The sequence below is a fragment of the Eleginops maclovinus genome, chromosome 22 (assembly GCF_036324505.1).
Source record: "Eleginops maclovinus isolate JMC-PN-2008 ecotype Puerto Natales chromosome 22, JC_Emac_rtc_rv5, whole genome shotgun sequence".
Taxonomy (NCBI): domain Eukaryota; kingdom Metazoa; phylum Chordata; class Actinopteri; order Perciformes; family Eleginopidae; genus Eleginops; species Eleginops maclovinus.
In genome coordinates this window covers 3,184,088-3,196,929 of record NC_086370.1, presented here as the reverse complement: position 1 = coordinate 3,196,929, position 12,842 = coordinate 3,184,088, and the positions used below count along the sequence as shown (strand labels likewise).

The following is a 12,842-nucleotide window of genomic DNA, read 5'->3' as shown; positions in this document are numbered from 1 at the left end:
TGTTTCAGAGGAAATTATAAAAAAAACCCTCAACAATAAACTGTTGTATTTGGTGGTCAGTCAATGTTGTGAGTGCTGTTCTTTGCACCAAATCAAAAATGTTAATGGCTACCATAATAAAGACAAGCCATAATAATTTATTCACAATATCATAATATGAATAGAAGACATTTGTAATCTTAAGGATGAATAGTCATTGCTTGAATTGAAAAGTTTGAGTCAAAAGTCATTATGTTACGGAGCAAAAAATGATATTTCAGACAAAAAGGATTATAATTTGCACGTTATATTTTGATAAAACTCCGATACTGTGTCACAGAACTATGTGTCAGAGGGAGCAGTCTGCAGTGGAGGAAATATACTTATACGAGTCAAATATTCAATCAATCTCTCAAATACAAACTTAAATATTACCTAAAGAATGAAAAGGGAAACTTAAAACTTAAAAACTCACTAAGGTGTATTTATACTGTATGTATCTAATATATCAACCGATTGTTTCACCTTTATTGATTTTGTTACCAATCCTAAAACAATGTAAATCATATCAATAAATAAAATCCCATATTTTTTCCAACTTTTGTACTTCCAGTTCAATGCATAACCTGGTATCCTATATGCTTAGATAAAAAGGGCCCATTCTAAGGTAACTAAAACACAACTGTTCTAACTTTCAGTAGACACTAATGAAAACATATTATCTTATTTTATTCCATCCAACATACATCCATCTTCTACCACATATCCGGAGTCGGGTTGCCATTTACTGCCAATAGAATCCCCTTAAATACCTAACACTGATACAATTAATAAAGTATTACTGTACGTACATTTCCAAAGTATTTCCTTTCCTACATTCAATAGAAAAACATACTTCTACACTGCATTTAATGAAGTTTAGTTACTTTTTGTATTAAGATTTCAGTTAAGATACAACTCATTTATTGTAGTTTATGAAATATGATCTTTGTCCCAGATTTTACTACCAAGAGTATATGAAGTATTTAAATAGGGATCTGCATGAAGAATCGACCCCATTAAAACAGCTTACATAACAGTACATCAAAGGGATCCAGAAACCATCCAGTAATATGTGAGTTTACCAATGAGAGAAGCGTCTCATGTGGCCAATTGTGAAATATTTGATCTGTGATGCTATATATCACTTTGTTGCATTCATTTTATACTTGAACTTAAGTTTACATTTCTAATGCACTTTAACTTTGAATGGATTATTACTGTGGTATTGCACTTTTGCAGAAGTAAAGGATTTCAATACTCCCTGCTTCACCACCAAGGACCTTGATTGACCTCTAGGTAAATGTTCACATTGATGCCATGTGGGTTCTGATTTTTAACACCTGTTATACACAGCAGGTGTATGTGTGTGTTTCCCTAAGAGGTTCACATTTGAAACTAAAGGAGAGCGATGATACCCCCTGCACCACTTGCAGAGGTTTAACTCCTATCAGCTGCTGTCTATTGAACCCATGTTCACTTAATGATATAGACAACACAGTTTGTATGATTTTACACTGCTGATGAAACATCTTTTTCTATTACATGTGATTTATGACCAACTTTTTACCATTTTCGCCTGACATCCTCCTTAACCCATTGTTTTCCATTTCCCCCCCCTGCTATTCATAAGGTTTGTCACATAACCATTAACCAACTTTTTTATAGGTGGTGGTCTGCTTGGATTTGAACCCTGTCACCAAGTTGCTGAGCAGTGTTCTGTAACCATCTGCTCATACTGCTTATCCCTGTCACAGTGCTATTAAAGTATCACATCGTACAGATACAGATCAATGAAGACAGGAGTGATAATATTACAGCCTGATGTTGATTTCCTTTTGTAGGATTTTCTTGTTCTTTAGTTGAGTTTGTATCAGCGATGTTGTGCTTGTTTGGTGTAATTGTCTTTCCTCATAACATCAAAGACCATGTTGGAAATAACTACTTTAAATCTTATCCCTTATATTGTTTTTTTCGTATCTTCTATTCATAAATCAAATCGTGTTGTGACATTTTAAAGTCTAGTTCTCATGGTAGTTAGAAATAACAGGGCTTATTTCAGTGCTTAGTGTTTAGAGATGAATATGTATTGAAATGTCTTGGACCACCCTCTTTTATCAAAATATAATAATTACTATTTTGCACTATATGACATACAGTAGCTCACTTATTCTGCATTACTTGTACGCTGGTTTTGCAACATAATTGTGCACTATTTTGATTCTACTCTGTTTCTTTTTGCACTATTTTTGTTTTTCCTTTTTTCTTTTTTGTATTTTAGATTAGTCTAGTGGCCAGCATAGGTAACCCGGACATGATGAGTACCCCAAAGTCTCATGTTAGAAATGTATAGTACGGTTCCCCAGCAAATAGAAGCTGAGAACTCTTTTGGGTACTCTACATTTCCGGGTTCACAGCAGGACTCTATGTAACTCATAGTTCTCTATGAGCTGGCAACTAGACTATATGATATGTTGCATTGTTGGAGTAGCTCAGGTCGTAAGATTTTCATTGCCATACTGTGAATGTAACAATAAAACCTTTGAATCTCGAATCTTAAGGGATTACTTAAGTCTTTACTACCTAGCATCATCACATAATTACTACACATTAATTAATTAATTGTATTTGTTTATTAAAATTGCATGTTTTCCTGACAGACTATCCAGAATTTATTCTGAAAAGTTAAACCGGAAATGGTAATTATTCTACTTCCTGACGGAGGAGCAGCTGCAGTGGTAGCGGAGCTCCTCTATTCATGTAAACACTGAAATGTCGGAGTCTCCGGACGCCCGCAGCCTCCTGTCGGCCTCCTCACAGCTCAACCTGATGGAGATAGACGCGGTGAGACACCCTATACTTCTGTACCAACTACTGTAATGTCGTGGCGAGGGAGGAATGGAGTCAGAAGGACCGGCTGCAGCAGTGTTGTTGTCCCGTAAGAGACACCATGATGGGCTTGGGTCTGACCTGTGGGTCTTACACTCTCCTGTCCTCTCCTCTCCTCTCTGGCTGAAGTAAAAACGTTTGTGTTAAAAACGAAATGACCCTAGCTCGTGACAGGTACAACTGAGGTGCAGCTACGCACGCGGGAATCTCCTGTAGATAGCCTTTTGTGAGGAAAGCTGCTGGACTTTTATAACAGGACATTTTTTTCACATTAAGTAGCTTAACCGACATTATCTACCCTGTTTTCAGTTGAAACAACTAAAGTTGATTCTTTAAGGTTGAGCTGTTGTTCTGTATCAACACATTTCTGAACATAAAGTGTCAATCACACTGCCTTGAACACCATCACGTGATCATTTAGCGTTATTGTTTACTATGCAGCTGCCTCTTATGTAAAACATGTATTAATACAATAAATATTGGCCCTAGCTGTGCCACATAAAGTAAATGAAAAGAAATCTCCTCTTGAAGTAATATTCACGATTTTGTGCAGGTTCAATCTTTACTGACCATGGTGCGTTCATGCTCCGTCACTTCCCGTTGTGTTTTACACGCCCAACTAAGAGGACCAGACTGATTGAACAGTTGTTATTTGTTAGACGTTCAAATAATATTCTATGGTATTCATGGAATATGAGTCATAGCATATGGTTATTGGCAATATCCATATGACGTTATAGGCACATACATCTGCAATAATGCAGATGTTCTGAACTGATTATCGTGAATGAGCCCTCTTGTCCTGCTGTGTCTACAGCGGATGGATATCATACATATACAGCATTTGAGTTACTGCCATAGTAACCTTCTTCGGTTTGTATAATCATTATTTAAATTTTTATTGAATGTGTTTTTGAGATACCTTTAAAATGTATTTGTCTTCAGCACCATGGAGTTCTGACTATGAAAAGTGTAAAATTGTGAAAGCTGTATAAGGCTTAATGCAGTTGGGGTGTTTGGACCGACAGCTCAAAGCAAATACTGCCAGTCAGACTGATATAGCTGATATATGTAGACAACAACGACAGCACAAAGTATAAACATTTCTAATCCTTTTCTTGTAATACTTCTGTCCTCAGATCGATGATAAAGAGTTTGACATTCCCCAAGTTGACACACCTCCCACACTGGAGAGCATCCTGAATGAGGTGAGTTCATGACACGCTCACTGCTCTCAATGAACAACAGAAAGTGGGGAGAGGGATACATGACAAAATAAGACTCAAAGCTGTTCAGCTGTTATGAATATTATATTCATGAAATTGGTTGAGACTGTTTACATTAGAAATTAAAAAAACTGAAGGAACATTCTAGCTATTCTTAGAATTAAATAAAACATGTTTGCTGCCTTTTATCCGTCCATAAACCTAGGATTAGTTGAAGAATTGTGCTCCAAATTACTTATTTACAAAGTCAAAGAATATGTGGTAAAAGTGATAAGCAAAACTCTCACATCATTTCAAAAAGCCCTCAAAACTCACCTTTTCACTCTTGCCTTCAACTCCTAAACCCCTCTAAACCCTCCCCCCTATTCCACCTAGCTTTTTACTTTTGTTGTAGTTATTCTTTACTTGCTTGTAAAGCGCTCTGAGCACCAGGAAATATTTAAATCACATGTAGTAGTATTATTATAAAAACGCATAGCTGCTTTATGCAGTTCCAGTGGTTAGAAACCAACCAAGATTCAGCTTGAGTCATCCAGTAAACATGTGGGAGAGAAACTCCCTCTGCAGGGAACACAGGGATTTTAGCCTTTGCAGACCATGTCCATGCACACAAACCTGTAGAACACTCTACAGGAGAGGGAACACCCAATAAGCATTACCGGGCCCCTTAAATTATTCACGCCACTATAGATGTAGAGAAGCCTCCTTATGTGTCTTTATGTTTTCTTTTGGGTACCTAGCTGATGTGTGTGTTGTCCTGTGTGGTGTCTGCAGCTGGAGGATGAGGAGGAGCCGTTTGTGTTGGAGGACACCTGCGTGCTCAACACAGACAACATGGACGCTCACTCCTGTGACACTTCCTCTCTGGCCAGCTCTGACAGTGGAGACCCAGCACACCTCAAACGGCAAGAATGGACACACACACACACACACACACACACACACACACACACACACGTTCTTGATACATACCTATCTTTGCATGTTTATGGGAAATGTCTTCTTTGTGTGCGTTTGTGTTTACTTGTTTTTTCTGTGTGTGAACATGCACCTGTGTGCAGGAAGAGGAGGACAGTGGACCTGAACGCCACGGTACACGGGTCTGTTCTCCGACACAGCCTGCTGAAGGGCATCTCCGCACAGATTGTCTCTGCTGCTGTAAGACACACACACACACACACACTCACTCACTCACTCACTCACTCACTCACTCACTCACTCACTCACTCACTCACTCACTCACTCACTCACTCACTCACTCACTCACTCACTCATAAAGGACTGCTTGTTTTTAGTGCTTCAATTACAGTACAGTGTTTTCCAAATGTTAACTCAATTAAAGGATAGAAACAAGATACTTACCTGAATTACTTTAGTTATAGTATGATTTTGTGGTTGTAGTTGTAAGAATGACTACTTTGGTAGCTCGTTTTATTAAACTTGTTTTAAGAGCTTGAAGATGCTTTACAAAGATAAAATAAAGTGAAAAAATGTAAGCTCACATAACCATTATTCTGTAGTGATCTTTTGTTACTTTAGTGTGTACCTCAGTACTGGCTACAGCATTGTTCATGTGTTGCAGTGGACTAATGCTTTTTGTAACCAATAAAACATGTGTATATTTCCCTCAGGACAAAGTGGATGCTGGCCTGCCAACAGCTATAGTGAGTATTCGTTTTATTTAACCATAAACCAACTGAACAAAGGGACATGGTTTTAGTTTAGAGGGAAATACTTTTGTGAGCAATTTCATTCTTTCTGAGGTTGCTATTGCTAGAAACATGGTTCATTAATTTAGGTTTAATATGTTATTTTTGGGCATTTTGCCTGAAACAACGATGATATAAGACAAGCAGACAGAAATGAAATGAATGCCTCCGAATACACATGGAGATATTGCAGTTATGCACTGTACATGTACGATATCGTGGTGCACAACAGTCACCGTTATTATAGTTTTAATCGCGATGGTAATTCCTATAAACTACACACACTTTCAGAAGGTTTTATACATAATTCCACAGAAGCAATCACAACCTTTACACAGAACTATAATGTGGAAGTTGTTAGAGAGATGACAGGGAAAAGCGTAAAGATTATGTGGGTGTGCATCAGGGGTCCTTGTTTGTGGGTCTTCATTGTGTCAACACTGGTGGATGCATGACGTTAGATTATATATATATTTTTTTGTCTTGTTTTGTGTTCAGACAGTGGCGGGAGTCATTGTGGTAGGAACGTCTCATGGTCTGGCTCTGGTCTTCGGTGAGTCCAAATTTGATTTTGCCCCTTGTACACACAACTTTCTACCATGCAAGTACAACACAAAGACTGTAGATCTATTTAATTAAGTGTAGTTGTCAGTTACTAACTGAACTTTTACTATACATTTCACTAGAATATGTCTTTGCTGTGATCGTACCTGTTGCATGTGTAGTGGTTTTGTAGTTCTGTGCTTGAGTTGCAACTGGGTCCTATTTAATACTGCCCCCGCGTCCCCCTTTGGTTTGTGCACTAAGGTTCAGAAGCCACAGGTTTAGCACCCGCAGTGACAGAGACGGTGGATTAAAGTAAAAATGTTCACGTTGTATTTGTATAAATACATATTATTGCTTCACAAATTTTAAGAATTTGGCTGCTGATGGGTAGTTAGTCCTAGTGCCAGTCTATTATATTAGATCTAAGATGACTACAAACAGTATGTATTTATACTCTGATTTGATCCTGTCAGTGACTACAGCTTGAAAGCTAAATCAAACTCCCAGTATTAAACAACTGGATTTGGATAGATGCTACAATTTCTTAATTTAGATCCTCTCAGTGTTGTTTTGTTTAAGATAACACAAGCTAAGGTAAGAAGTACTTTATTAATCCCAATTTGGGAAATGTTTGCGTTGCAGCAGCATAAACAGACAAGGCATTGTACATTAGAGAAATTAAAATCAAAACATCTCAATAGAAATAAAATAGCATTAAAAAAGTAGAAAATAAATATATATAAAGCAGGATGTTACATTAAGTGTGTAAGGAATGACAGTTTTATGAAATAGAAGTTGCCTGACTAATTTAAAGTTCTTCTTTAAGATCCCCTTCATCCCATAATAATGTATGTATTATAAATACATAAGAAACTCAAAACAATGAGCTTCTAGTAGATGGTTAAAATGATCTACTTATGTTTTGGTACAAAACAAAGTAAATTAATTTTGGGACAAACCTGTAAAGTTGTATCTCTTGGTTTATAATGTGTTCTGCGATTGGTTGAAACCTGCCGTAACAATGGTTAGGTCTAAGTGGCAAAGGTTTATGTACATAACCAAAAATAATTCAAACAAGCATCCACACACTCCTACTGACTGTAGCCTGCCCAACGCTCTGCTGCCCTCTAGTGTCCGTCCGTTCTATCCATCCCCTAACAGGCTTACTGTGTCACAGTCCCTTCATGACATCCAAAGAAACCTCCTTAGACAGGTCCCTAGATCTGGGAAAGCTTCCCCTCCAGGTGCTCCGCTGCCCATGCATAAATGCATGCAAATCATGTGGCAATATAAATGTATTTAACACTTTAGTATTTGGACAATGTTGAGTATCTGCTAGGTGGTTGTGGCTCAGGAAGTAGAGTAGAAGTCCACCAATTAAATGGTTGATCCCCAGCCCCTGCATTCATGCTGATGTATCCTTGGGCAAGATACTTAACTCTGAATTGCTCCCGATGGCCAATGATGAGTGTGAATGTTAGTTTCCCTGAGCAGATTGTGGGGTTTGCTGGTTAATTATAGGTTTTCTTTGATACATTAATTACATATAGTTGATTTAATGTAAGTTAAATTACCTATCACATGTCTGACTGCAGCACCTCTCTCAATGCTACCTCCGAAATGTTTGGGCTATAAAAAGCCGCTCTTTGTGTCATTGTCATGTTGGTGTTGGTTGGTTACAGAGTTGAATAGTTCTAGAATTGAAGAGTGTCCATGTCAGCAGGCTGGGCAATTTACCATTCCTTGTAAAGTCATACATAAATTCTCACACATTCTGCCTCTGCCTCCTTACTTTTGATCGGCCACTTGCTTGTTAGCCTCACCAGTGGTAAAACACGTGCCATTGTAAACCATACAAGGGCATGGCAGCCTCTGCCTCTGTATGAATGTGTGTGAATTGTGTATGTAAAATCAGAAATGACTCACTTTTATATATAAGGCCAGTAGTATTTCCTAAACCTCTGTGTCACAGAGAACACACTAAATGTCCTATTAGCATTTTCTTTCAAAGAGGAGATGGTTTGATGGACAGTGAAGTCTTTTTATTCGTAAGACATCAACAGAAATCATCTAAAATATCCAAAATTCGGTGTACAATCATGTGCACTCATATGTTAAGTATAGTGAATACTTAGCACCACTCTGTCAGTTGATTGAATTTCACACACATTAAAATATCTGACCAAAATGATCACCTTATATAGCTTCCATTCTCCTTCCCTAATACATGCCAGTGTCGCTGAGGTCCAGCCTGAGGACCGCCTCTCCCGAGTCTGACATGGAGGCGCTGACTATCACATAATCCCCCTCATAAGAGATGCACGAGCCGTCAGCCTTTGCCCTCACGAAATAATTTTCACTTCCATTATACATAACATCATAAAGGTTGTAGTCGCAGTCGTTCCCCCTCTCAAAGATGCCCACAGCGAACCAGTTGGAGTACATCATGCGGTCGTAGGGCACGGAGAACATGACGGCCATGACATGGCTGTAGTCGTTCAGGTCGGGGTTGTAGAGGTCGTAGGTGAAGACCCCCACGGACCCCGTCGCAGCGCCGCTGGTCTTGTTGAACAAACCGCTGGCGGCAGAGCAGGGGCCCACCATTGGGGGCAGAGGGATCTCACAGCAGCCGCTCTCTGTGAACACCCTGAAAAGAAAAACAGAGACACAGCAATCAGATTTTTTTTCACAAATCATACCGTAGATCTCATTTTAGTGAGGGGGCATTTTTGTGTCACTAAGCATGTGAAGGCACCTTTAAATATGTTTCTGATGTCACATGAGCATTCAAAAAACAACATGGCCAGTAGCATGTGGAGAGCTGAGCGTTACTCAAGGGTTACTTTCTCAGTTACCTACAGATTTCATAGGATTTATTGCAATATACACAAAAGCTACAGTGCATTTTAAGTCCCCCCTCAACAGTGAAACATACATTCTTAAGACATAAAATAAATAAGGAAGTAAAAAAAACGAGTGCTAGTGCTAATGCTGGAATAAGTAAGCTATGAACATGCAAGATATAATAAGATCAAACCGAATGAATGCTTGAAATACTGTAGAATAGATTACATATGATATTTAAAAAGGTGGATATTTGGAATAAACAGTGTATTATAGTTAGACTAGCTAGCTAAGGACACTAGGTAGTGCTTGTGATTGAAACATAGGAAAGCAAGAGCAAATAACTTGAATGTCTGAGGTTTACATTATTCTGTCGCAATGCCAAAATTCACTTTACCACTGCTATGCATTAAAGGCTAATCTTGCATTATAGTGAGTGTGCGGGGCAGTGTTTGTGACCCAGGGAAGAGCCACAGTCGACTGTAAAATGCGTCTCAATACCTCAAGGCGAACACAAAAGTAGGAGAGCAGTGTCTGACCTTGGGTTTGAGAGCGTGTAGCTGCCAGAGTTGTTGTTAATCTCAACAGAGCAGACGCGGTGAGGCATGGTGATTAGGGGTGCAGGGCTGGCTGTGAAAGAGAGACAACAGAGTCAGCTCAGCTCATTCAGATATTCAGCGTTCAGTAAAACTGTGTGTGAGACTTGCTGAGAGTTCAGTGTGTCATTTGGCGACGGTTGAAAGTCTTTAGTTAAAGACGTGTGATCAGAAGATGCTTAATAAACTAATAGTAGATGAGGTAAATTCCTTTTTACAGCTCTAATCCCATCATTAAACCACTCCACTACTGCTACTTTGTTCTCACTCTGCTACCATGTGGAAACTAACTCGCCTTTCTGTTATTACTGCCACTAGCTTGCTTTTATAACAAGTTTATTACAGTCATGTTTGTCACTTACAAATGACTTGTTAAGTCTTTGAATGGGCTGCAGGATTTGGAAAGGAAAGTAATTGTGATACTTTTTGACGGATGTTGAAATTACAGTAGCAGGGATTCATAATATTACATTCAATTTACAAATCAATTCATGCAGCATGTTATCAAAGATTTTTGTTATAAAGTTCATGTTCAAAAGAGGCAAGAAGAAGCATAAAAGCTTTTCTAGTCCCACCCCCTCTAGCAAACATTGCTGACCGAAAGTCATACAGAGTTCAGTTCATGGTCGTCAGCGGTCGTGATATTTGCATTGTTTTAAAAAATACATGAAATTCATCTCTTTGTACAAATCAAAAAAATGAATAACAATCAAATAATGTAATAATAATAATAATAATCTAATAATAATAATAATAATAATAATCTTATAATAATAATCTAATAATAATAATCTAATAATAATAATCTAATAATAATAATAATAATAATAATATTAATAATAATAATAATAATAATAATAATCAATAATAATCTAATAATAATAATCTAATAATAATAATCTAATAATAATAATCTAATAATAATAATCTTATAATAATAATCTAATGATAATAATCTAATAATAATCTAATAATAATCTTATAATAATAATAATCTAATAATAATCTAATAATAATCTTATAATAATAATCTAATGATAATAATCTAATAATAATCTTATAATAATAATAATCTTATAATAATAATCTAATACTAATAATAATCTTATAATCATTAGGGTGTGTTTTTGAGAATCTGTACCAAACAAAGCTCAACAATACTTTTCAAAAAGGTTTCACACATAGAATATTTAGCCTTTACCAAATATTACGCTTCCTGCTCTTCTAATTTTGCATTAGTCCATATTACGAATATGATAACATTTTGATTAATAGTGCAACCCTAATTTGAAAAATGTTGAAATGTCTTTTTGACAACAGGGAGGTTAACGAGGAAGTGACTTGATATGTCTTTCAGTCAAAGTCATATTTGAGTTGCCGTGATCACAAGTTAAGAAAACACATGCAAACCTTTTCATCAGATGTATGTGGTTGTGTTTTTGTTTGCAGATTAAATTGGTGTTTTTAGATCAGTAAGATTAGCAACCGCTATAGAAGAAGCTACAGGAGAGCCACTTACAGTATGTTAAAAATGAAAATAAAGGAATATATAACCAGCACTAAATGTTGGAAGATGAAAACACATGATCTCTGGGATAAAACTACAACTTCATCTAAAAATAAATGACGAAATCTCCCAAAAAACTGGTGAGAAGTGGTGTAGAAAATATCCATACACCTGTGATGAAACAAAACACATCCATGTGGAAATGAATCTGATTAAAAGAGTTCTTACCTTTTTAAGATCTGAAGAAAAGGAATAGCCAAAAGCAGCTGGAGCGTTCAGGTGGGTGGTGCAGGTTTAGGCCGGATGTGGTGGTGGAGGCACACTCAGGCTTTTATTGACTCGGTTAATCAGGACGTTTAGCTCCAGTCGACTCCCTCCTTTTCTGCGGGTCAGTATCAGCCCCCCTCTGTTCCCGGACTTCGCCACCACCTTATCACCATGGAAGGATTGGATCACAGTGACTCAATCAATGCTGCTTTTATTTGGACCTCCTTTTGTTTGATCGTTTTTACAATCAGTAGCCATTATTTGTATTGGGCGTAGCAGGGAAGGTAAGGACCTGCAGGCCTGAAACAGATGTAGGGTCTGGCCATGGGATGGACAGCTAGGTGAACATGTAAAATAATGTATTTTTTGGAAAGCAAAAATCAAGAAAACTGAGAATATATATATTATATTCCTCGGTATCTGACTTTACACGGTGAATTTGTGATTTTATTATTTTAAGTTGCAATGCTTAATGTCGTGGCTTCTTCTCTATTTTTCCATCAAGCCACTAGACGTGTTCAACAGACATTTCTAACGCGCTTTCTCTTCTTTATATTTGTTGTACTTACATTGTTGTTAACTTGTTTTGGCCTCAGATGCTGGTGACATTGCGCAATGAGTGTGCTCAAAATAAACTTTCGGTGGACTTTCTGTCTCTCTATTTGTAGGCTTACGTGTGGGAATTCTAGTCCTTTATACTGTTTGGACTACATATGTCACCATTAGGTGGCCTTTTTTATAAAATCAAAATACTGGCTCTAACTCTTGTAGTCTAAGGAATACAGATAAACGTTCATATATATTAATTAAGTGATAGTGATAGCAGTAAGTCATAGTGGTAGGAGCCAATCTATGACTAACTGGTAAATATACTATTAGTATTAATTTAGTGCCTTTCTAGTCTTCTACATTCACCCATTCACACACTGATGGGGGTGCACCCATTCAACATGACCTAATGCTCATTCACTCCAATGGCTGCACCTTCGTAATGTTCAGTATCTTCTGAAGAACACTTGGACATGCGGACTGAAGGACCGGGGATCCAAACGCTGACCTCCGATCACCTCCTGGGCCCCAGCCGTCCCAGTTTACAGTAATGTTGTTGTTTAATTGGCAATAGGAGCAGCACTAATAACAGCAGTAGTCCAGTCAGAATAATGTCACATGTATAGGGTTAATTCAGTGAAACATTATCTCTAATGGTATTAGTGTACAGTATACTGTAGTGGTAACCATA

The 12,842-nt window shown here is 37.5% G+C and overlaps 2 protein-coding genes across 3 annotated transcripts in view; one reads left to right on the top strand and one right to left on the bottom strand.

Annotated features, from left to right (window-relative positions):
- Positions 1 to 2,729: 2,729 nt before the first annotated feature.
- Positions 2,730 to 12,842, top strand: part of vps8 (VPS8 subunit of CORVET complex) — a 42,343-nt gene continuing 32,230 nt past the window's right edge. For both annotated transcript variants that reach the window (XM_063875254.1, XM_063875253.1), the window contains exons 1-6: positions 2,730 to 2,862; positions 4,047 to 4,115; positions 4,908 to 5,038; positions 5,195 to 5,291; positions 5,765 to 5,797; positions 6,341 to 6,395. In XM_063875254.1, coding sequence (XP_063731324.1) covers positions 2,791 to 2,862; positions 4,047 to 4,115; positions 4,908 to 5,038; positions 5,195 to 5,291; positions 5,765 to 5,797; positions 6,341 to 6,395 — 457 coding nt within the window. In that variant the 5' untranslated portion in view covers positions 2,730 to 2,790. The remainder of the gene's footprint in view (positions 2,863 to 4,046; positions 4,116 to 4,907; positions 5,039 to 5,194; positions 5,292 to 5,764; positions 5,798 to 6,340; positions 6,396 to 12,842) is intronic.
- On the bottom strand, positions 6,979 to 11,785 carry LOC134858407 (DELTA-sagatoxin-Srs1a-like). The gene is made up of 3 exons (XM_063874268.1): positions 11,564 to 11,785; positions 9,772 to 9,862; positions 6,979 to 9,035 (listed from the first exon to the last, which is right to left on the bottom strand). The coding sequence occupies exons 2-3, from the start codon at positions 9,837 to 9,839 to the stop codon at positions 8,609 to 8,611; spliced, it is 495 nt and encodes a 164-aa protein (XP_063730338.1). The 5' UTR covers positions 9,840 to 9,862; positions 11,564 to 11,785; the 3' UTR covers positions 6,979 to 8,608.

Coding starts and splice junctions, on each gene's coding strand:
- LOC134858407 (XM_063874268.1), bottom strand. CDS start 9,839: ATGCCTCACCGCGTCTGCTCTGTTGAGATTAACAACAACTCTGGCAGC. Junction 9,036..9,771: donor TACACGCTCTCAAACCCAAG/GTCAGACACTGC, acceptor TTTTCTTTTCAG/GGTGTTCACAGAGAGCGGCT.